Source organism: Pseudochaenichthys georgianus, chromosome 6 (assembly GCF_902827115.2).
Source record: "Pseudochaenichthys georgianus chromosome 6, fPseGeo1.2, whole genome shotgun sequence".
In the NCBI taxonomy this organism is placed as follows: Eukaryota; Metazoa; Chordata; class Actinopteri; order Perciformes; family Channichthyidae; genus Pseudochaenichthys; species Pseudochaenichthys georgianus.
The window spans coordinates 36318494-36342417 of NC_047508.1; the positions used below are offsets into that span (position 1 = coordinate 36318494).

A 23924-nucleotide genomic window follows, 5' to 3' on the forward strand; every position below is an offset into this window, starting at 1 on the left:
TGCAAAAATAACAAGCATATCTTAGTTTTTACATTTGTAATTGTAACTAATTAATAAACATGTATTGAATGTGTCTATTTGTCTAAATGTGTTGAAGCTGTTTTCTGTATATCAAATACACATTTTTGGTTAAGTGTCCAACCAGTCTACCAGGTATGTATCCCTTTTACAGATACATAAAAATAACTATTCCCCTTACTTCATACCAGCTTAACCTGTTAAACCCCGAGCCTGTTTTTCAGGTTTCAGGCTCGAAAATGACATTCCCAGAACAAATGACCATATATCTTCCCTTCTAAAAGGGTTAAATTAATAATCTTTTTTCTCAAAGTAATGATAAACCTGTGAGTTGGATGTAGAAAAGTCAGAATAAATATAGATGTTTTTTATTTTAAAGAAAATTCAGATTGAACATGGTAAAAAACTGTAAATTATAGTGTTCGTCCAAAATATATTTTGTACTTATAGTGAAAAACTAACCTTGGATGATGGGTTAGTAGACTAAAAGCTTTAGGAATCCAAAGTACAACATATAATAAGTTTTAGCAAAAAAAAACCTCTTCTGGGGCCATTTGGGTGGATTTTCCATATCTCTGGCCCCCCTTGCTGGATTTTGACATGTGACATCTCTTTCTGACCGTCAGAGCCAATGGAATCGAGGGGAACTCCCACCTAGTCCTTATTTGGTAATGTGCTTGAGTTAGACTTTATATATACAGTCTATGGTTAGACCATACTTGCCAACCCTCCCGATTTTCGGAGAGGGGTCTGCCTGCAGACCTCCACTCTCAGGACAGTTCCGGTGCAGACCTCCACTCTCAGGACACCTCCACTATCAGTACAGGAAGTGCACGCTAAGAATTCCAAAATAAAATCACCACTATCAGTACAGTGCCACTTTCCAAACAGGAAATGCACGCAAATACAAAATAAAATAGCACTGACACTTATTATCTATATATATATATCTAGATAGATATATATATTTATTTATATATATAAATACGACATCTTGTATTTTAGTTACACCCGCTAGACAACAGTGGAAGGTTCGAGAAACAACCGTGTTTGCCGGGTGCACCGCGGCGCAGGTGGGGAGGTTCCAGCTGGGAACCTCCACCCCGCTGCGGGACCCGTGGGACCCGTGGGACCCCTGGACGGTGCGTCTTGGTCACGCTTCATATCGGCCGGCGCGGAGGCCCTCCGACAGTGGGTCGCGTTTGCCATTCGATCAGTGAGAGGAGAGGAGAAAAATGCAACAACAATTGTCAAAATCCGTTAATATATGGATGAGTGTGGGGGGGGGGCTGGACACAGGCCGTGGGGGGACACCCGAGACCGGGCAATGTCCCCGGTAGAAACCGGGTGAAATAACCTAAAAAATAATAAAACCGGGGAAAAGTGGAAAAAAGTGTCCGAATATAGGCACTCGTGAGGCGGGCAGAGTCCCCTATCAACTCCCGTTACATATCTCCATGGTGTCATTTGAGCGAAAAACTTTTACGAGAACCAGGCTGGGGGGGTCAAAAGGGCTTGACCAAGGCCGACCCAAAGTGCACGGTGGTCGGACTCATCACCTCCGTGATGAGTCTCCATTGTGATTTGAAAACTTCCATCAAACGAGTCCTTCGGTGGGCGGGAAAAAAACGCGTCAGAATCGTCACTTCCTGTACTGACAGTGGAGGTGTCCTGAGAGTGGAGGTCTGCACCGGACTTGTCCTGAGAGTGGAGGTCTGCAGGCAGGCTCCCATGGATTTTCGCAGGAGACTCCCGATTTCATAGCCCTCTCCCGGTTTCCTCCCGGGGTCATATTTTTCCCGCATTTCTCCTGATTCTGACAAAACCAGATTTACTCACGACTGTTTCCATTCGGACTTTAATACACCATTGTTTGGTTTCCATGGTAGCACGTCTCTTTAGCAGCGTGCGCAACTGAAAGTCTAACGAGGGTGAGGCAGATAGTCACAGAAAACAGAACAAGAATCGACAACTCGAACCTCTGCTCACTCCCACTCCTTTCCTGTAAAATACAGGTCCACTTCACACATATCAAATCATATCATCAAGGATGGTGCGACAGGCCGCAAGACAGTGCACTTACAACTACAATAAGCATGTTAATGTTAATCTAACAGCTCCGGCAACCCCCCGGCGGTGGTTTTGAAATGCTCCCGATTTCTGAGGTCTCAGGTTGGCAAGTATGGATTAGACTGCTGCATAGCCAAGAACGGAAGAAGCAGCCACTCTGGTGGCTACCATTAGCAGCTAACGTTTGCTCTGCGATTTTTACATAAAAATTGAATTATGGATTATAAATGAAATAAAAAAAATTATACAGAGACGTTAAAAACCTATGGATTAACCGATTCAGCCGCGTTTTTTCTCGTTTTAATGTCATTGAACACGTCTTTTGATAAAATTGACCAACCCAGTCTCATAAAAAAACGTGTAATAACTACGTTGGTCCACAACGTAGGACGTAGTATTTCTACAAAAACGGTCCGTGTTAGTTTGATTTTTCGTTTGAACCAAAAGCCAAAAAACGAAAATACCAGCCTTTTTTCGTTTTTGATTTAAAACGGAAAAACGGAAAACCAAAGCCGTTTTCCCGTTTGTGTTGTCTGAATCAAAAGACGGATAACGAGAAAACCTAATAAAAAAAAGTCTGTACGTTTTGTTAGTTTGATTTTTCGTTTGAACCAAAAAAACGAAAATATCAGCCTTTTTTCGTTTTAAATCAAAAACGAAAAAACGTGAAACCAAAGCCGTTTTCCTGTTTATGTTGTCTGAATCAAAAAACGGATAACAAGAAGACCTAATAAAAAAAACGGTCTGATTTTGGTTTTTGATAACAACTGTCACTACCCGATCCGTCCCCCTGCCCGATCGGTACTGCGCATGTGCGAGATGGTCCGCCATGTTGGACAAGTCCGGACGGCAACCCATGATGGACACTTGACACAGTGGCTTTTAGCAAAGCTCAAAAACAAAACGAGAGAGAGATGAGTTATTGTTATTACAACGTGACTTCACTATTATTTAACAACTCTTTTTATTGGGTTCTTTTATTTGGGGTTAAGTACATTGTCAGAATAAGTGAGAAATGAATATAACTTCTGTTAGACAGCCATATGCCATATATGTTTGCATACATTCACAGTAAATATTTATTCAGTATGATAGCTGTCTAACAGAAGTTAAATCCATTTCTCACTTATTCTGACAATGTACTTAACCCCAAATAAAAGAACCCAATAAAAATAGTTGTTAAATAATAGTGAATTCACGTTGTAATAACAATAACTAATCTCTCTCGGTTTTTCTTTTTGAGCTTTGCTAAAAGCCACTGTGTCAAGGGGCCATCTCGGGTTGCCGTCCGGACTTCCGGACCATCTCGCACATGCGCAGTACCGATCGGGCAGGGGGACGGATCGGGTAGTGACAGTGACAGTGACAACAACAACTTCATTCAATTTTCCGTTTTGTAGTGAAGAATGAAGAAAAGCAATCCAGTGGACCGGAAGTTAAAGAAAATATTTCAAAATAAAAGACAGGAGGATATAATGGTCCGTGTACTTTTTGTCAGTTTGATTTTTCGTTTTAAACAAAAGCCATAAAACGGAAATACCAGCCTTTTTCCGTTTTTTCGTTTTTTATTTAAAACGAAAAAACGGGAAACCAAAGCCGTTTTTCCGTTGTTGTTGTCTGAATAAAAAGACGGATAACGAGAAAACCTAATTAAAAAAAGGTAGGTGTACGTGTTGTTAGTTTGATTTTTCGTTTAAACCAAAAAATGAGAAAAATTTAAATACCAGCCTTTTCTCGTTTTAAATCAAAAACGAAAAAACGGGAAACCAAAGCCATTTCCCTGTTGTTGTTGTTGTTGTTGTTGTTGTTGTTGTTGTGTGAATCAAAAAACGAATAACAAGAAGACCTAATAAAAAAACGGTCTGATTTTGGTTTTTGATAACAACTTCATTCAATTTTCCGTTTTGTATTGAAGAATGAAGAAAAGCAGTCCGGTGGACCGGAAGTTAAAGAACATATTTCAAAATAAAAGACAAGGATAAAATGGCAATGCTGTAAAAGACCCAGAAGTCTGACGACCCTTGGTCCCCCTGCTTCCGGCACTCATGCTGACGAGGATACGTTTATTTCTGCATTCACATGCAGATATGCGTTTATAGAGATTAATACTTGTGTGCAAGCTGTGTGCATAACTTTATTTCGCTGACTTCCGGTTTGTACTGTGTCGGTAAATCCAGTGTCCAGCTTGCCGCTGTGTGACAACCATTGAACAACGTCATGTTTGTTGCAAACCTGCAAGATTTACCTGTGACAAAGGTCAGCGATGTGAACAGAACTGTCACCCTACTTTCACCTGCACCCAGCAGCAAGCGGGAGAACGATATCTGATACAGTCGACCCCTAAAACAGTTCACACAGTAATGGAACAGTTGTTAAGCATTATTTTGTCCAACTAGTCTACATTATGAATTTGATGTTTGTCTAAACTGCTAAGAAGCTGACAGCTGAGTTAGAACAGAAAGACATGCAGGCCATAATCACTAGACGCTCAAAAGAGTGTGTGTAAGGCTTACATGAACTGAATTGAAACACTGTCCATTAGTTGATTAATAAACAAGACATTCAAGTAAAAGTTTTAGGCATTTGCATTTGTAGCACGCTGTAAATATGGACTATGAATGAACACATGCAATGTGGAAACACACAAATAGGTTTATTCTCAATACTCATAACATGTATCAGACACAATAACTTTACTGAGAGTGAAGATGACTTGAACATAGAATGGTACAGAAGACAAAATACAGTATATTGTAGTGCCGAGAGATATGGAGTCAGAGGCGGTGCAAGGAAGGTGCAAGAATAGTTATTTATTCACAAGCTGCAAAGGACATGTTGTCGGGTCGCAGCCCGGGTCGACCAGAGAGAGAGCAAAGAGGGCACACCTATTTATAGGTAACCCATAACATGTCCGTGTGGGAACAATAACCGCAACTGTAGTTCCAAGTATGAATTATGTCCCAGTGGTTAAATAGGTGGTCACCACAATATTGCATTTACCTCTGCCTCTCTCCAAAATTGGCCTCCATTGTCGTGCACAACAAAGTGTTCATGCTCAGGTTTCTAAGTGATATCATTTTAACATGTGCATTCTGGGTGTAGGGTTAGTAGGGCTAACCCATATCTGTTCAATAGATGAAAGGCAACTTGAGTTTAATAATTGTGCCAAAAGTACCAGTTTGTGTCTTGGTAATTGCACAAAGCTGTAATAGGCCACAAATAATCACATTTTTCTAAAAACACAGCAGCAAAACCTATTTTATCCACCCAAAAATGAAGGCCCACCTGAAAAAAAATCGCTATTATTAGCATTAAATAATGTACACTTAAACTGATATAGGTTTTTTGGTGGAGAAAAGAAATGTTGCTTTTGCCCACGTCCTCAGCAGCACATGGCTCTGCTGTGCCGGGGCTCCTGTATGTTTCTCCACACGACTACTGTAGGTAGTAATACACTGATTATGGATATACACCACACACTACCCCACTTCAAAAGACCAGAACTATACTCTTAAGGGCAGCTGTTGATGTTCACAACAACAAAAACCGCATGCTTGTAGTCTGTAGCCAGACAGTGGCAGATCTGGCCTTGGTGGAGCATGGTGGTGGGCAGCGGTGTGACTTCTTGCTGTCATGGTGATGTTCATATGACAAGGGGACTGCCTGCTTGAACTTTACCGAGAGCAGAGTCCACTATTGGCACCTCACAGGGATACTGTGAGGTTACTTTCAGACTAATCTCTCTCTGACATTGTTCTCTGCTTTGGATTGCGGACATCCCAGCCATGTTCTCTTCCGGGCCTGGTTTTACACACTGTGAGTTTAAGCAAGATATAGAAATTATAAGATGATGTGTGTGTAGTTTTAGTATTTGAATTACAATGACATTATTCTCAGACTTGCCATAGTTCTTGGTTTGTACCACTGCTGCTCTGCTCTGTAGAGCTGAGTACTGGGGACCCACTGGGAGTCATGTGACTGGAGCAGGAGAGTAACACACGCCACACCTGCAGCCATGATGCTCCAGCTCAACGGGGGTCGAGTCTTTCAGCCCCACCTGTAAGAAGAGAAACAAAATAAATACGTATTCAGTTTGCTTTGTATTATTTCTTTTAGGGTAACATTTTGGTTTAATAACATTGTGCTATTTTAAGGAGTAAATAAGTCATATATTTTTTCCTAAATGTTTTCTATACTTACATCTTCTTATACATACTGATATGAATTGATTTACTTTTATACTATGAATGAAGAAAAAATACTCTTTAACAGAACAGGAACAAAACACAACTGTGACCTCTGTGCAGCACACACAGATCAGTCAGTCCATTTCTGGGGAGTAGCTACCTTGTGCTAGTTATATTAAAGTTGATGTTTTACTATTGGCTGTGTCTAACCTGTCTGAAATGAGCCGAATCCCCAGGAACATGTTGAACCAGACGGTAACTAAGACAGTAACACTTCATCCTGAACTCACTGTGGGCCCTGTCCTCATGGACCTGGAGCATAACACCCTGACACTTACAAAAATACATAGTATGTTCATTAAGAATGCACATAATGTCCCTCCTCTGTCTTTCAATGTAGTAAAACTTGTTGAAGAAAAACAATAAGTTTTACATCACTCAACCCACGAAATACACACACACAGTACATAGCTAGACCTGCGAATTCGCGGGCACAGCCAGCTGGGCGGCTGGCTGACAGCCACCGGCACAGCTGTAGCTACGTGTGTATTTCGCGGGTTTCTAAATGTTTTATGCGTGTGTGTTTATGTTGACAAGGAGGTTTAATGTGCTACACAAAACGTGCAGTCGGTTTCATTTTCATCGCCGTTTGTAGTAGAGTTAGCAGGGTATTTTTATTATAACTCTCTTCCCAAATTCGTCCCAAAATAATTTTTTATCCTCCCAGATACTATTTTTTTGGCCCCCGGGACGTCCTTAAGCTCGAGCCCTGGGTAGACGAACACAAACGGGAGGTCCCGTAGCACCGAATCCATCAGGTGCTGGAACGTTTGAGCGGCGTTCTTGAGCCCAAAAGGCATCCGCATGAACTCGAAAAGTCCAAACGGCGTTATCACTGCCGTCTTGGGAACGTCCAGGGGATGTATGGGCACCTGGTGGTATCCACGCACCAGGTCCACTTTTGAAAACACCAGGGTACCGGCCAGATGTGCTGAAAAGTCTTGAATGTGCGGCACCGGGTAGCGGTCGGGTGTCATTGAGGCGGCGGTAATCCCCGCACGGGCGCCAACCGCCGTTCGGCCTTGGAACGACGTGCATAGGAGAGACCCAAGGACTGTCAGACCAGCGGACGATACCCAGACGTTCCATGGTTGAAAACTCCGCCCTCGATACTGCAAGCTTAGAAGGGTTCAACCGCCGTTCCCTGGCGTAGACCGGGGGACCTTCGGTGGTGACGTGGTGTTCCACCCCATGCTTGGTGGTGAGTGCGGAGAAGGTGGGTAGCATCAGGTCTGGAAAACAGCCTGAGAAAAATGTCTACCCCCGACAGCGAGCCCGACAGCCCGTCGTACGCCGCCTTGCCAAGTGTACACACGAGGGAGGAAAACGTCAAGGCATCAACCAAGCGTTGATTTTTAACGTCCACCAGGAGTCCGTGAGGCGTGAGCACATAAAAAGTCTGCCCCGAAGAAGTGGGGGAAATGTGAGGAAATGTCTGTCGTTACAAAATCCCAGTTGAACTGCTGTCCTCCAATACACAAACACATAGGCCTCACGCCATACGTGTGAATGGGGCCGCCATTAGCCGTCGTCAACCGCGGTACATGTCCCCCCGCAGGAACAACACTCCGTTGAGCTCCTGTGTCACACAGAAACATGCTTCCTGAGATTCTGTCGCTGACGAAGAGAAGCCTCCTCATGCCGCCAACGCTCAGGGCCACTACTGAGCGCCGGCTCCTCCGAGGCTTGTGACTGCAGGGAGCGACACACTTCTTCGCCCCGGCCCCGGCAGGGGGCTAGCAGGCCGGGAAACAGGTTTGACCTCAAAGCTACCGAAAAAGTCCGCCACCCACTCGGGAAGTAACTCCTTTAACCAGGGCCTTGAGGTTACTTCTTGGCGTGCCGTTGAGATAATTGACTGCCTCTCTTCACTACTGGAGGCATATCGACAGTCGTTTTTAAAGCACATTAGGTTATACGTCACCTCCATAGACTGTATATATAAATGGACGTAGGGTCCGTGACGTCACCCATAGGATTCTGCAGAGTTGCCGTGAAGCCCTTAGTAGGCGGAGTCGGCCACTAACGGCTCGACAGCGACGTCAGAGTCTAACTCCCGCCTTCTCCCGCCTGCTCCAAATAAGGGCAAAGAGGCGGTGCTGAGGCGGAGCCGAGGTTGGACAGGGCGGGACCTGCTGCCACCGAGCGTGACGTTCCAGACCTAGCTCAGGCTAAGAAGCTAAGCTAACATGCTCTATTCAGTATTAAGCTAACAACCTATGCTAACAACCCAGCTTGAGGTCACTGCTCCTCGTTCCCGGCATATTCTGAAGGTAAGATACCCTGTAACTTTACAAAACTTGTTCTTTTGATTTAAATGTTCTTGAACCTACACTATACAATTGTTTTTTAAGTGCTTCACCGTTTTTCAAATATAAATGTCATTTGTAACTAAACTTTGTAAACTAGCAGAGATATGGCCAGTGTTGCGTGAATTAAATGTGATTAATGAAATATGACTGTAGAAAAAGAAAGGTGCTTTTATATTGATTAAACCATTTTTATTTATTTCAGCATTAAGAAAAATGAAGATGGCAACCTCCTCCACGCCAAACTGCACAACCTGTAAGTTGATGGTCCTGGCTTACTTTACATGACTTCAGATGGTTGACATTACACACAAACATACTATACATATACATGTGTGCACAATTGTAGATAAACAGCACACAGTATATAAATATATATATATAAACTGTGTGCTGTTAATCTGTTTTTTGAGGTTTTGCTCTCTTGTTACTTTTAACCATACAGGTGTGATTTCATAGTTATTTTGCATGTTATTGTCAAAGGAACAAAATGAGAAACCCTTTATAATTGATTTGATATTCCGCATGATCTGAAGCATTTGTTGCTCTCATTTATTTTCCTCCCATAGTGACTGTATGGATAATCGGAGACAGCTATGTCCGGCGTGGAGCCCAGAGAGCTACAGAGACCATCGGCAGCAACCTTGGCCTCGACCTGAGGGTGTGCTGGTTCGGTTGGGGTGGACTGCGCTGGAGAGGTGTCCTCCCTTTCTTTTCCTACTCCCTGCGAGGAAGAGCAGTCCCGGATGTCCTCCTCATCCACTGTGGCGGCAATGACTTGGGGGATGTGCCCAGTGTTCAGTTGCTGAACCAGATGAAGGAGGACCTGCACCAGCTTCACCATCGGCACCCTGGCATGAAGATCATGCTCTCCCAGATGAACCAGAGGCGCCGGTGGAGGGCTGGTGCAAATCCTGTCAAAATGGACAAGGCCCGGAAGTTTGTTAACAGTGTTATGGCTACTTTTGGTCATAGCCTAAATGGTGCCATTGTTGACCACTCCAACATTAGACATGACAGTCCTGGGCTGTTTTTGCGAGATGGAGTTAATTTCACCCCTTGGGGAAATGATATTTTTTGTAAAGTCACTAGCCAATTGCCTGAAAGACCACCTCCAAAGACTGTGAACTGCTAAAATGTCAGTATCACTGTTTTTGGATTTGGCCTTTAGAGTATGTATTCTAAGGCCCTTGCTAATGTTGAGTTAGACATTACATCTGTAGCCATAACACTGTTAACATGGCTGCTCTTCCTCTTCCCCACATCCCACCCCCCCTCTTCCCCCAATGGACTCTGCAGCTCTCCAGGCCCATGCTGGGCATGGCTGTCTGTCAAACCTTTTATTTTGTATTTGTTATGATGTTTTTTGTTATTTTATTTGTTAAAATAATTATGTATTTATGTAAATATTGAAAATAAATTACATTCATATTTTCACTTCTTTTGTCTACTGCTTACTGAAAATGTTAGCTATCACATCCAAATGGGACTATCAAATGAAAGGATAAGCTTACCATACAATACAGAAAACATTACACATTAAGGCTCAAATCTTTTCCCAAGCCGGAGCAGTCTGAAAAGAGTCCCAAGTTTAAAAACACAAAATCTTGACAATGAATACTACACTGTCATTTGTCAGTGACAATGCAAACAACAGGAAGGTCTCCCCTAGTCCCATGTATGTTGGCATCAATGTCATAAGCATACCATAGAATGTAATTATGAAGTGCAATACCCACAATCCCTACAGGGTCGTACCGTCACAGAAGATAATACCTTTTAGAGAGTTTCTAAATTGTTCAGTATGCAGATAAATATTTGTTTTACAATAGAAAATTTTTTCTCTATAAATGTTCCCACATGTTGTGAGCATCTACTTTAAATCTTTTGTCAACAAATAAAAAACATCTTAATTTCCTTTAGGACAACATTTTGTTCATAACACCACTACATTAACAATAAGCATAGGAAAATGATAACCGTCAACATTTAAGATTGTGCTTTTACTCTTTATTTAATCAGATCTATTTACATTGAAAATGTGATAAATACACAAGCCACATTGAAAGTTACATCTTGCATTTTATGAAAAGTAAAGGTTTCGAATCATTGTATGACTTAAAGGGATAGTGGAAATCCGCGAATTTTGGGTTTAACTTATGTATTTTTATTAAAAATAAGCATAATAAACCATTTTTTTTAATTTTATGCGCCTAGTTTCATTTTATTTTCAATTTTACTGCTCCCGACCACGCCCTCTCAATGAAACGAAATACTTCGGGAATCTTCGGGTGATGACGAAAACAAAGGAAGACGGGCACAAACATTGGACGAGGCACGAGTATTTTATTATGTTTTCTGGCTGATTTAATGCATCATTAGCCTGTACCATTGTGTACAACGCCATTTATTGCCTGTCGATTAGGCGACCGGAGGCCTCGTCATCCGATAATCCGGTACACAGTGTCGAATGTGTACACTACAGTCATCATATAGACATGATAGACTAACAGTACTGTGAGTACAGCCTACACTTGACAGGCAGCCTGGCTAGCCTAGGATTAGGACCATACTACGTCAAAAGACCGATTGGCTCTAGCTGTATATCATGCTAGTATACAATTCATTTAAATTTATTCATGTAATTAATGCCCATAAGGCTGTTACATATACAATAATAAATGTGACAAGATAATTTATGTGAACCTGACCCTGGTATGTTATGAAATGTACCCTACATGCAGTCATCCTCGGGCATAGCCATAGGCCTACAGTGCATGCATGCCAACTTTTGCAATATATAATATAGCGCCTAGCGTGAGCTATGCTTAGGGACCTACCAGTCAAGATTATTTGTGCGTAGGGGTGCATCATCTGGCGCCTGGTCCTGGTCATCCTCGCCATTGCCCATGCCGTGAACTAACTCCATCACCTCGGGCTCGAACAAATAAGGACGTAATGGTCCATCGTCTGGCTCAATATTCTCACCATCGTCGCTTACTGAACCGGATTCAGATTCAGTTCCTAAAACTACATTTTCACAGGAAAGCCGAGAGGATGTTTCTGACTCGCTATCATCACTGGATACCTCGTACAATCCTTCTTTGTCTGGTATATTTGCCCTTCCACGTTCATTCTGCATAGACGCCGTGGTTTGTTATTGTTTCGTCTTCCTGAGTTTTCCTCACTTCCGGTTTGGCTGACTCGATCATTTCGTTTCTAAAAAAGTTCGGGGAAGCTGCAATAAAGTGCTTCTAACATGCGTAAGGCAATTATTATATTTTTTTAATCAGGTGTGATTGTTTTGGTACGTAATTATGCTTGTATATAAGTTAAAACGAAACTATTTGGGGTTCAATTTCCACTATCCCTTTAAGTACACTACAAAATAAATTAAAGATGTGCAACAACTGCATCAGTAATTAAAATGATATAACTTATGCACAGGCTTGGGAGGGCTACTTGCCTGGCTACTTCATGTGAGTATCAAGATATAAAAGTAATGTAACCTGATAACTTTCTTTTTGTTTTGGATTACTTCAATATCAAATGTAATGCAAATAAACACAGGAGAGAAGAAATATGAATATGATTTTTTTACTTAAAATGTATAATATAATACCATAAAGCAGATTCAGGCAGTAGGTGTAGAGATTCACAATTAAAGTATTATCCTCCAGAACAGTACGGCTTCCAAAGAGATACCATTTGATCATTTTACAACAACCACTATCTGCTCTTTTTAGGTTTTGAATAAGATTGTAATCCTGAGTTTCCCTATTATTAAAAAAAGTAAAACTAATCCGATTACATCTCTTCCTATGTAACTAAGGATTACACTTTCATTTTTTTCTATACAATCTTGATTCGTGTTCGATGTAATCCATTACTATCTAAGCCAATACAAGTCATAACTTTTGGAAAATTGTCTCAAGTTATAAATTATGCCTTCAATCTCTTTCACGTGGAGAAGACATCCCATTGGCCGAGGCGTTGCAACTTCCCTCAAGCGTCCTACATGAAAGAAAGATCACATGTTAGAAATGTGTGCACAAACTATTCAGTATGACCCGTCTTAGTTTAAAGCCCAAGTGTAAGAGTGAACAGAGGCGGAGTCTGCCTGTTTTCCAATTTGTTTTGTTTGTTGGCTGCTGCTTCCCAAACCAACACCCTCCTCACAAGCATTGACTGTTGGAATGTCATTACGCTCCACATGTGGAACAACAAAGGCTTCTTCATGCCTTGTATCATAATGATATTGCTCTGATCAGCAGCAAGACTGTTTTCACCACTACCATGGTCTACATCTGCAACCTCCTCATTGCTATTAACAGTCGAACTAGGAGTGTCACTTACCTCGTCATTGTTACTCACCTGCTTCTCCTTCCAGGCTGTTGTTCTTTGCCATTGGTGAAATAGAAAATGGTGGGCACTGCAGTGTTTTTCAGGCATCTCCTTCCCTAATAAAAATAATAAACAAAAACACATAAAATAACTTTTTGAGGTCTGTAGATATTCAACTTTCTTTTGAATAATGTTGTTTTAAATGTAAGAGTGCATTATAAAAGACAATAGAGGGCCAACATGTTAACTATGCAGTTAATCCATTCAACAATTACGTGTTTCCAAGATTCAGATTCAAAGGATTTATGTCATAGCACATAGGCTACAGTGTGGGAATGGCAATGAAAATCATCTGTCCCGAGCTCCTCCAACAATGCAACAGTTATATAAGACATAAAACAATCAAATAAATTCAAAATTAAATTAAGAATAATAAATTAGTGCAGGCAGAAATCTATATACACGTAAATATAATAAGACATATGCAAGAACAGAATGTAAAGATAAATATTGTATAGTCAAATTAAATCATTTTTTTTTTACAGTGATAGCTGTTAAGATAAATAAGTTATAAGATGACAACAGATGAATGAATGTTGCTATTAAAATAATGTAAAAAAAAGGTAATATAATTCATCTGTTTTTAACATAGAGTATGTGGGGGGAAATGGCAATTCTCTATCTATGATAAAGAGTCTTTGCATAAATTGAAGAGAAATGTGATGGTTTGCAAACAAATCGATTTCTATTTTTCTTTACTTAACTGGCAAAATCTTAATTTGGCCTTTAATAAAAAGAACATTACTCATCACTGATGTGCAAGCTGTGCCATAACAATTATTTAGCATTATATAATGTATAACATGTATTTAATTAGTAACAACAATTTCCACTCACAAATGGAACCAAGTTATTTTGTTTTTAAAAAAGGATCTGTACCCATGAGTCCGTGCTGAAGGGATGACTCTCAAAGTGTGCACTGCACAGGCGAGAAGAAACGTTGGGGGTCCATGTATTCCTCCGGATGTTCAGCACCCACTGGTCCAGCCTGTCTGGATCACCGAAAGGAAACCTTTATTCAAAAATACATGAAAACCGACCCAAAGACAACAGGAGGGTTAATGCCATATTCACTTAGTAACGCATGAACAACTTTTACAAATATTTCTATATAGTCTGTGTTGGTAAATGTAATCTAGGTTGCACATTTCCTGCTGAAATACATGCATGGGCCTACCAAGTTACTGCGTGGCACTTTGGTTTTGATAAAACAGTGTAGTTCCACTATATAAACGTTACATTCATAATCAAACGAGACAATATGCATGATAAATAGCTATTTGTTGTTATTCTTAATGCTTGTCATTCACACGTTAATAAAATAAAATAAGTACCGATACATAGCAGAACAATTGTGGCGATGTTCAGCTTAATAAGCCTTGTTCAACATCATTTCTTTAGCTAATACTATAGCGGGCTGCAGGCGAACCAAGTCCGCGTTTCGCTGCATTCCTTGATCTCCAGTTATAACGCCGGGCTCCGCCGCTGGCCGAAGCTAACGGAGCCGCAAAGGGCTAGCTACGGCTCCGGTTAGCTTCGGCGGCGGACTCCGGCGGCCACCACTGGGATAATTGGGTCCCCTTTTAACATTTGCTCCCATTTAGCATTATGGGCGTCATAGCCATAGACTATAAAAGTCTTACCCAAGGCTGAATCATAAACTAAACTGTATATATATATATATATATACACATGCATAAAGGGTTACGTCCTTAGCTAGCTACATAACAAGCTAAGCTAACAAGCACACAAACACCTGCTAACGGGGTTAACATGTATAATATTATCATTTTACTCACCGAAAAAAGCTGTGAGTAGACTTCTTGGAAGTTCTGTTAGTACATTCAAGCGCACAGCACGACATCTTAATTGTCTGGTATATCACCACGAACACGGCTAAAGGGTCAAGTACAGTACTATGACTAACTAACGTTGTAGCCTCTATGGTTGTAGCCTAGCAGAGTGGACAAGTTGCTGTTAGCTGACAGTGAGGCACGTATCTGTCAATCAAAGTGACCACGCCCTAATGTATGCACAAACTTTAAGACCTAATATAAATAAAAGGGTCGCGTTAGAAAACAATTCACTCACAGATCCATAATCATGAAGGTGGAATCTAACTATATCGATAATAAAATGTATGGAGCCAGGGAGAGAAACATGTTTTTTTCCGCTGTAAAGTTGGGCATTTTAACATGGGGGTCTATGGAAATTGCTCCTTTCTGCAGCCATCGCCTATCGGCCAATATATGAACTGCAGTGTGTGGCACTTCCGTATTGGCTTCCCGGCTCTTCCCCAGAGTTTGCCGCTTGGTCACCTCGTACAGGCTGTCTGCTGGGTCCATCTTTTGGTTGGTTGGTTCTGTTACAGTGAGTGAAGCAGGCAGGACCCAAATGCAGAAAAAACTGAAAATACCTTTATTTCAAGGATATGGCACACGGACAATCAGAACACTCGCCGGTGAACACAGTCACGGACAAACGACGAACCAACACTGAACACAGGAAGAGACAAGACTAAATACAGGCAGGGGTAATCACAAGACGAGAAACAGCCGGGCAGGGGAGGAGAAACACAAGGGCCACAGGTGAACACAATCAGACAACTAGACACACCAGGGAAACTAACGACAGGAGGAAAAACACAGGGAAAAGGACCAGATAATATACCAAGAGGAAAACATGACAGGGAGAACAGCAAAACACCCAAAACAAGACATACAAAACGTTAGTGATGGCGAGATGAAGCCTTATGAAGCTTTCCAGCCAATTGGTTCGCAAAAGGGTTCATCTCATGAGGCTTCATCATGGGCTTCATTTGAACACTAACCCCCCTGTTGGTCAAAGTGTGTAAAAGAGGCATATTGGACTTCTCAACAGTGTGCTCTATCTATCTCATACCGAGTTCCCAATGAGTAAAGCCTTAGAATAACTCTAAACAACGAACAGAAAATCATATTTTCATGTTAACAATATTGTATTTATTCCAGTTTAATGATTGTGATTGAAAATCCTAAGGAGGCTGGTAAACATTGCAAAGAGGGATTTGTATTCCTTAATAATATTCATAAACTTAACCATGTTGTAGCCTGAGAAAGGCTAAACCATATCAAAGAATACATTTATTAACTACATTATCTCATTTAGCTGTAGCTTTTATAAACGACGTATTGACGAGTCGTTGAACCAGGGACCCTGCGGTCATGAATCAACTGCTTTCAGGCTGAGCCACAGCACACACACTAAAGCTCCCTGAAAACACTGCAACATATGTATTCCTGTATTTATTGATGTTTTTATTCCTACATGTATTTATGCTTGTATCTATTTATTATGACATGTTCCGACCTCTATATAAGTGAGGGTCTGAGCTCTTTTAATTACATCGTGTCACCAGCGGGCCCGGGTACAGGAGGGGTAATATGGTTCTTATTATACATCCATGGGTATTATGAGCGTTGTGGTTCAACCGATCTAAAGCACTTTCTGAAGCAGTCACGTGGTATCGACAGGCAGCGAGGCTTCGTTTGTCATCGGTGACGTCACTGGCCCAAAACGATACAAGCCTCGATACAAGCTTCACAAAAAGCTTCGGGGATTACTCGACACACGCTCCGAAGCCTCGGCGCAATACGTAACATCACTACAAAACGTGACATAACACAATAATCGTAACAGACACATTTTTCGAAGCTCTATTGACTGACATGCAATGACTGGGACTGATGGAAGAATCTAAGAGGAATGAACTAGCGGCAGAGAAATAATCCTTTAAAAGACAGCATTGTCATAACGAGGCCAAGGGTTTGTCACTTTGCTGAAGGATAGTTGTGACCAGCTGTCCAGGCCAATCTCTAAAGACTTTCCAAGGGGTAAAAATGCTGCTGCCGGAGTACATGTCTATCATATCGGTAGGATCTTTACTGCACTACTGAAATGTTTATGTGTTCAGTAAATTCGGAATTTTAAACGTTTCCATTCTTTAAGGTTGATTAATAATACAGCCATGCTTATAGTCTATATGAGCAGTCTTAGAGAAAGAAAACCTTAAATTACATTTGTTGTTATGCATTAGCATTGTAATTGCAACCACACACCACTATGAATGATTGGGTATGTTTTTTTAAATGTGTTATGCAATACTGCTGCACTTACCAGCATCGTAACCCCTCTGATCATCAATCAGTGTGTTAATATAACTGATTTATCCTTTGTTCTTCAATGTTATGTTTTGTATACTCCTTTACATATGTTTTGAACCACGATAATAACAACAAACAGCCATAGAAACAATTACAGCAAGCGTGTTTTGTTAAAAAGCTGGATAACATTTACATTATAGGAGGGGTTAAAATGTTTGGATTAAGTCCAACATTATAGTCGTATTTGCATAGATTTGTTTGGGTTTGACTCGGCAAAACCTCTCAGTATGAAATTAATAACATAAGTCAAACGTCAGGGTTCAAAGTTCATGCTCTTTAGTAAATAAATAACTTGGTATATATCCATGGTCCTGTCAGGCTAGATAACAGCACAGTTTATCCACACACATGGATCTGACAGCAGAACGCCACAGTGTCCCTCTCAGTGACGGGAACCATATCCCACTGCTGGGATTGGGCACCTATGGAGACCCTCGAACGGTAAGAAGGATATGATATGTGTGTTTCTAGATCTGTTTTACTAATGACAGCTTCACCAAAAGGACTCTCTATAATGCAGGAGTTTTTTTCTTGCAATGATTAGATATTGTTTAACAGAGAAATGTCAACACAAAGTGCAGCGCGAGTCAATCGAATAATGAGTCGGGTCAAATAATGTATTCATTTTATTTTGATTTACAATAGACACCCATAGGCACAGTACTTGAGTGTGTCAAGCTGGCCATAGATGTGGGTTACAGGCACTTCGATGGAGCATTGGTGTATTTCAATGAGCATGAAGTTGGTCAAGCCATTAGAGAGAAGATTGCTGATGGAACCGTTCAAAGAAAGGACATATTTTACTGTGGGAAGGTAATACGATTTGTCATTCTTCATTCTTCAGTGGTGTTAACTATATTTCAATCTTGTATAACTAGTTGCATGTTACTTTTTTCAGCTCTGGAATACATTTCATCCACCAGAGTTGGTGAGACAAGCTTTGGAGAGGACACTGAAAGCCTTAAAACTAGACTATGTGGATCTCTACATTGTTGAACTCCCTATGGCCTTCAAGGTACACCATTTGATCTCAGTTCTTTTAACAACCAGCCCTTTAGTGTCTGAACATTGACCTAAGATAGTCACACCGGTAGTGTTTAGTTTAGATAATACTCTGACTTACTCCGTCAGGTTTGAAGAAGATAATATTAATATTATAACTATTTGAAATAAAAGATAATAGATCTAGAAAGTATGGCAACACACACAGCTGCATGCACAATCTAATGTTTATTTTTAGTTATATGCACTAGATAAGATGCCAACACAATTGTATCAAACTGTTATATTTATGCATTGTAGCTGCATAACACGTGTCAAATGTGGCTCATGATTAGTTTAAGGTTACAGAAAAGATAAGACAGACATGTCGAGTATGTTTGCTCATGAACTCAAACTATCTGGCCCAGTTTATAGTTTATAAATCAGATATGTGTTGAGATGTGAACTTAACCAAAGCTGAAGCCAACTGCACCACCACACTCCAACACTGTACCGAATATGCACGAATATAGACCAAAGCACTATTATTTATGCATTGTGTGTTATTAATGCAAAATAATGAATTTTGCTTAAATATTAGCCTGGAAAAGAGTTCTATCCAATAGACCAGGATGGAAAACACATCTACCACCACACAGACCTCTGTGCAACATGGGAGGTGAGTTCCATTCAATTCCCAATTTCTAAAATGCTTTAACATCCTGCATTGAAATGTCTGGATATGGTAGTTTCATGACAAGCCAAGCTTCATTCAAAGATCTGTTTTTTCAGCTCGGCTGTGCTTCATATGCGACTCAACTCTCTCAGTACGTCTGTAAAGATAATCACTATCAGTCAGAGGATGTAAATCTTTTTCTCCTCAACAGGCTTTAGAGGCTTGCAAAGACGCAGGGCTGGTGAAATCTCTGGGAGTCTCCAACTTCAACCGCAGACAGCTGGAGCTGCTGCTCAACAAACCTGGCCTCAAACACAGACCTGTATCCAACCAGGTGACCCACACTAGTGTTCAGACCCCCACTGACATCACAGAAAGCAGTATTACAGTAGTAAATCAGTATGTATTATAGACCATAAACAAGAGGGTAGATATCTTTTAGATATATGCGAAAGAACCCACATTGGACCAAGTGTAAGTAGCTGGTAGAGCTGTGTGTATTCTTTGGGTTACTTGTATAGTTTGTTTTGAACTCAACAAACCTAGATCTTGTCACAATAGTCAAAGACTATATCATAATTCATATTTCTTTAGCTTTATGGTGTTAAAATTAGTTAATATTTCCCCTCTATGCCCACTATTATTCTGGCTTGTAGCGCAAAGGGTGCTGATGTAATGTAACAGTTTTCTTCCTAAATTATATATTTTCTTCTCACTTACCTGTAGGTTGAATGCCATCCATATTTCACACAGCCCAAGCTTCTGGAGTACTGTCGTCAGAATGACATAGTGATTGTTGGCTACTGCCCAATTGGCTCCTCCAGAGATGCCTCCTGGTAAGATATATGCACTTTTCACTGAAACTGGTGTTTTGTCATGTGTTGTTCCTTCTGGTACTGTATTCATACAGTATATGGATAACATTTGAGTTCAACAACACAATCGTAAAATGTTAAAATGTAAGTAATACAACAAAACATCTCTGCCACGCGTCAGCATCGTTTAAACCAACAACATTATTTCTGTTACCAAACCATTAACACAGCGATGCGACACCTAAACACTTTGATAAACGTCTCTCTCCTGCTTTTGTATTTTCCTCCTTCTCTGGTTTAGGGTGAATGTGAAATGTCCTCCCCTGCTGGAGGACGAGCTGCTTGTATCCATTGGGAAAAAATACAAGAAGAGCACGGCTCAGGTGGCTCTGCGCTTCAACGCCCAGAGAGGAGTGGTCGTGATCCCCAAGAGCTTCAGCCCCGAGAGGATCAAACACAACTTCCAGGTGGGTTTAAATAAATACCTTTTCATAATATACATATTTATATATACGTTTTTGTCAGTACGACAAGTTATTATATTTATTTTATATAGTAATCTTAAATGTATTTATATTATTTGAGTAAATAAATCCATTTATTTTTCTAGATATTTGACTTTTCACTCACTGCGGAGGAAATGAAAGCCATTGAGGCGCTGAACAAAAATATCCGCTTTGTGGAGCTGCTGATGTAAGTATAAGCTTTAAAAGAAGTATATATTTAAGTGAGAGTTGAAACTAACTATATATTGTGTTTTTCTGTCTAAATACTGTTTTCAAAAAGACGAACAAGTCCACATCATTATGCTCGGAAAACAACTTTTTCGTTGTTTCAACACAGGTGGAGCGACCATCCAGAGTACCCATTTCATGAGGATTATTAATATGATGAATGACTCTTTATAAAACAAACTATTGATTGACTGATTTTGGTTTTCAGCATCTTTATTTCACCATTAAAGTCTGGTACATGTCAACAGTGAACACTAGAGGGCTCTAGCTTTACTGTGAGTAAATGAAAAGCACAACATAGGATAACATTTAGCTCAGATGTTTGATGATGTCAAGTTGTCTCATGCAGAATGTGCTTAGGGTTTACATAATATAAAAACCAAAAAACATGTATTGTCACTTCCAGCTGAATTGAAATAGACGCAGCGTCTGCTTTTAATAAGGTTTGGTTAAAAAATAAGACTATGTGGATGCACTGGTTTGCTGAAATATTGACAGAGGTTTGTCTTTACAACAGTTGGCTACAAATGGCCGAATGATCACTATACCAGTTTACAGGAACATTTAAAAACAATCCAAATTGACCAAAGTCCTGTATCTTGTTTAAGGTAATGCTGTGTTAGAGCAAACAACACAGATATAGAACAGGTAGTTATGTTAGTCAAAGAGTAGAGAAAGTAGAAAAAAAGCTATTTACTGTAGGGGAACAAAGATTTCAGCTGTGCCGAATCTCCAAAATAAAGAACATCAGTAGTTGTAACAAATTCAAATCTGTTTGTTTTGTTGTGCAACCCTGTGACAATGAATGATCATTGATTTCTTAGATATAGTGTAACTGGAAAGGGAAAACATTTGTGAATATTGAGGATTGTGCAGGATGGATTCCAATTTGTTTTAGTATTATACTTTCAAAATGAAATAAGAGAGTACAATTAGACAAAAGGACCATGCCAGTTCATATTTATGGACGCATGATATACATTCTCAAAATAAACATCCTCTAAAGGAAGAACATTTACTGGGCGTAGCATTCTCATTGGTTTGAGCCGCAGTTTCTGTCTTCCAGATGCAAATATTTAAATTGAAGGCTCCATTGTTGCACTGTTTAAGCTAAATCTAACCATAACACCCTGTCAAGAAGGTTCAGTTCAAATAACCTATAGTCTAAACTAAATGTGATTAATGGGGATTGCAGGTATTTACTTTTTAAGTATCCGGAGTTTAAAACCTGTGATGTCTTGCTGTCCAAACACTTCAGCCCCGGAGGAATTTAGGTTAAAGAATGTTGCTGAAAGACATCTGTGTGGTAACGAAGCAGAGGGGTGGGTGTTGTTTATTTGTATCCTATCCACCATTCTAAAACATCTATTCTACTTAGAAAGATAAACCTCATATTATACAAAGATTGAACAGAATGATGAACTGAGGGTGTCAACATTGAGAAGACTGTAAAAAGTGACATTCTCTCACTGACCTGTATTAGGCTAATTTCGACAAACTTGATACTTATGTATGCAGAAGAAGTAAGAGTAAATATAGAAGAGCCATAACTAAATTGATGCATCTTGTTAAAAATAATTATTCACCATGTTTACGACTCCTATGCATTAAACAGAATCTTTTTAATGTTTAATTATAGTAAGATTTTTTGAAGATTACACACACCAGAACAAAGACTCGTGCAAAAATATAATAGCAGCTTAACCATTTTTGTGTAGTGTTATATGAATGTGTTTATTCTTCTTGTGCATAATTAAAAACAGCAACCCGTCTGCCGGTATTCTTCTTTAAAAGCAGACTGTGTAATCTTTGTGTACACACCTTTTACCTACTTTAACTATCATGGCCAGTTCCCTCCAACGCTGGCATTCAAAAAAAAGAGGGTTTTTCTAAGCAGCCAAAAGCTATGTACTTTGTAGTTAGTGGCTTTATGCTCATGTCTCCGATGAGCAGTGATGTAAGAACCGTTCACTTATCAGTAAACCACTTATTTGACCATGCCTCGTTTGAAAAGGGTTTGAGTAAGTATTTGTATGTGCACAGTTGGTCATTTGATTTTGCAGAAACTTTAAAGTGGGCGGTCTATTAATCTCGTCAGCCATCCAACATTTTGGTTTTACAAACATGCAGTCAAACAAAAATATCTGCCGCTGTTTTTTTCCACTGACCGCAGGTAAACCAATTTTATTGCATGCGATCTGGTCTAATATTAATCATTAACAAGCCCCGTGAATGAGGTCCTGCACTGCTGCTAATTTTAACTTCCCATTCCTGCAGACTCTAAAACAGATGATTTTACACATTTAATTTAACCGGCACATTTGAGTTTGATCAGAAGAGATGTACAATCTGAGCAGTGAACTGTGTCCGTATAGAGTCATAGAACAGCAGGAAGCAGAGGAGATAATGAAGAATTACAGGTCAATAATGAGCCGCCTTGAGTTGGTTGTTTTGTCTTCCTTTATCTTATTTTGTACATCCTTGGACTTTTGCAAGCATGACGATTGATCTGGATGAGCTACTAGCTTCCGATTTCTAAGAAAGAAATAGTTGTACAATGAGACTTCAAAGGTCTCCTATTATACTATTTTAGGCATATAGTATAGGTCTCAGACATATAAAAAACATGTCAATTAAGTGTTTTGCTCAAAATACCAAACGGATCAAGTTTTATTTTCTGACACTTTGTGAGTTCCCTTACTCACAGGAGACACATATTTATGTACAAAATACATCAAAAAGTGCATTTTGCATTATAAGAGACCTTTAACTGTTAATTAAAGGACCACTGAATGTTTTTTGTTGTACCTCCTTTTTAAACATCCAGAACAGTTGTTTTCTTAAATTACAACTGAACCAATCATTTTTATATATAGTTATCCATTTGGTACATCTGAGTTACTGTCAAGCCCTTGGGTATATTTGCAGTTTCCCCGCTTGAAAGGGATGGTACGGAGCCCCTAAAGGGACATGAAGAAAAAAGAAGAAAAAAACAGAGGGAGAAAAAAAAAAGTCAGGATAACGAGTTAGTATCTCGTGCGCACGAGATACTAACTCGTGCGCACGAGAAAGTTTCTGGTGAGCACGAGATCTCGCACTTTTTTTTTTGAGAAAGTTACCGGTGCGCCAAGGAGGAAGTGAAGCGCACAGGAGACAACCATTTAATTGCAGACTGTTATGTTTACGTGGGGAAATGACAGTGCATACATTATTTGAGATATATATCGTACTTAGACTTCACTTTAAGGACATTTCGGCCAGGGGTGTGTGGTCACTCCAGGAGGCAGCGGGACGTGTAACTCAGAGAAGAGCAGCACCAGCGCTCAAAGAGCTTTTACGCACCGCCTACACTGTGTTTACCTTCATTGAACAGCTATACATGATGGGCGGACTGGGACTAAAAATCAGCCCGGGACTCGCACCCAGCCCCTAGCCCAGCCCACTTCGGTACCGGCCCAATGGGATACG

The 23924-nt window shown here is 40.3% G+C and overlaps 1 protein-coding gene and 1 long non-coding RNA gene across 3 annotated transcripts; both read left to right on the forward strand.

The window, feature by feature from the left end:
• The first annotated feature begins 8128 nt into the window (after window positions 1-8128).
• LOC139434010 (uncharacterized) lies at window positions 8129-9976 on the forward strand. Its single transcript, XR_011643412.1, has 3 exons — window positions 8129-8608; window positions 8850-8900; window positions 9214-9976. It is a non-coding gene; the product is annotated as an uncharacterized lncRNA (long non-coding RNA).
• A 7583-nt stretch (window positions 9977-17559) lies between these two features.
• LOC117447648 (aldo-keto reductase family 1 member D1-like) lies at window positions 17560-20708 on the forward strand. 2 transcript variants are annotated; one of them, XM_034084439.1, is made up of 9 exons: window positions 17560-17691; window positions 17896-18063; window positions 18149-18265; window positions 18833-18910; window positions 19119-19241; window positions 19634-19743; window positions 20024-20189; window positions 20333-20415; window positions 20509-20708. In XM_034084439.1, the coding sequence occupies exons 1-9, from the start codon at window positions 17599-17601 to the stop codon at window positions 20606-20608; spliced, it is 1038 nt and encodes a 345-aa protein (XP_033940330.1). In that variant the 5' UTR covers window positions 17560-17598; the 3' UTR covers window positions 20609-20708. The 2 variants fall into 2 exon arrangements, with proteins under 2 accessions (XP_033940330.1, XP_033940331.1); XM_034084440.1 differs by having other exon boundaries at window positions 20566-20708.
• Window positions 20709-23924: the final 3216 nt, after the last annotated feature.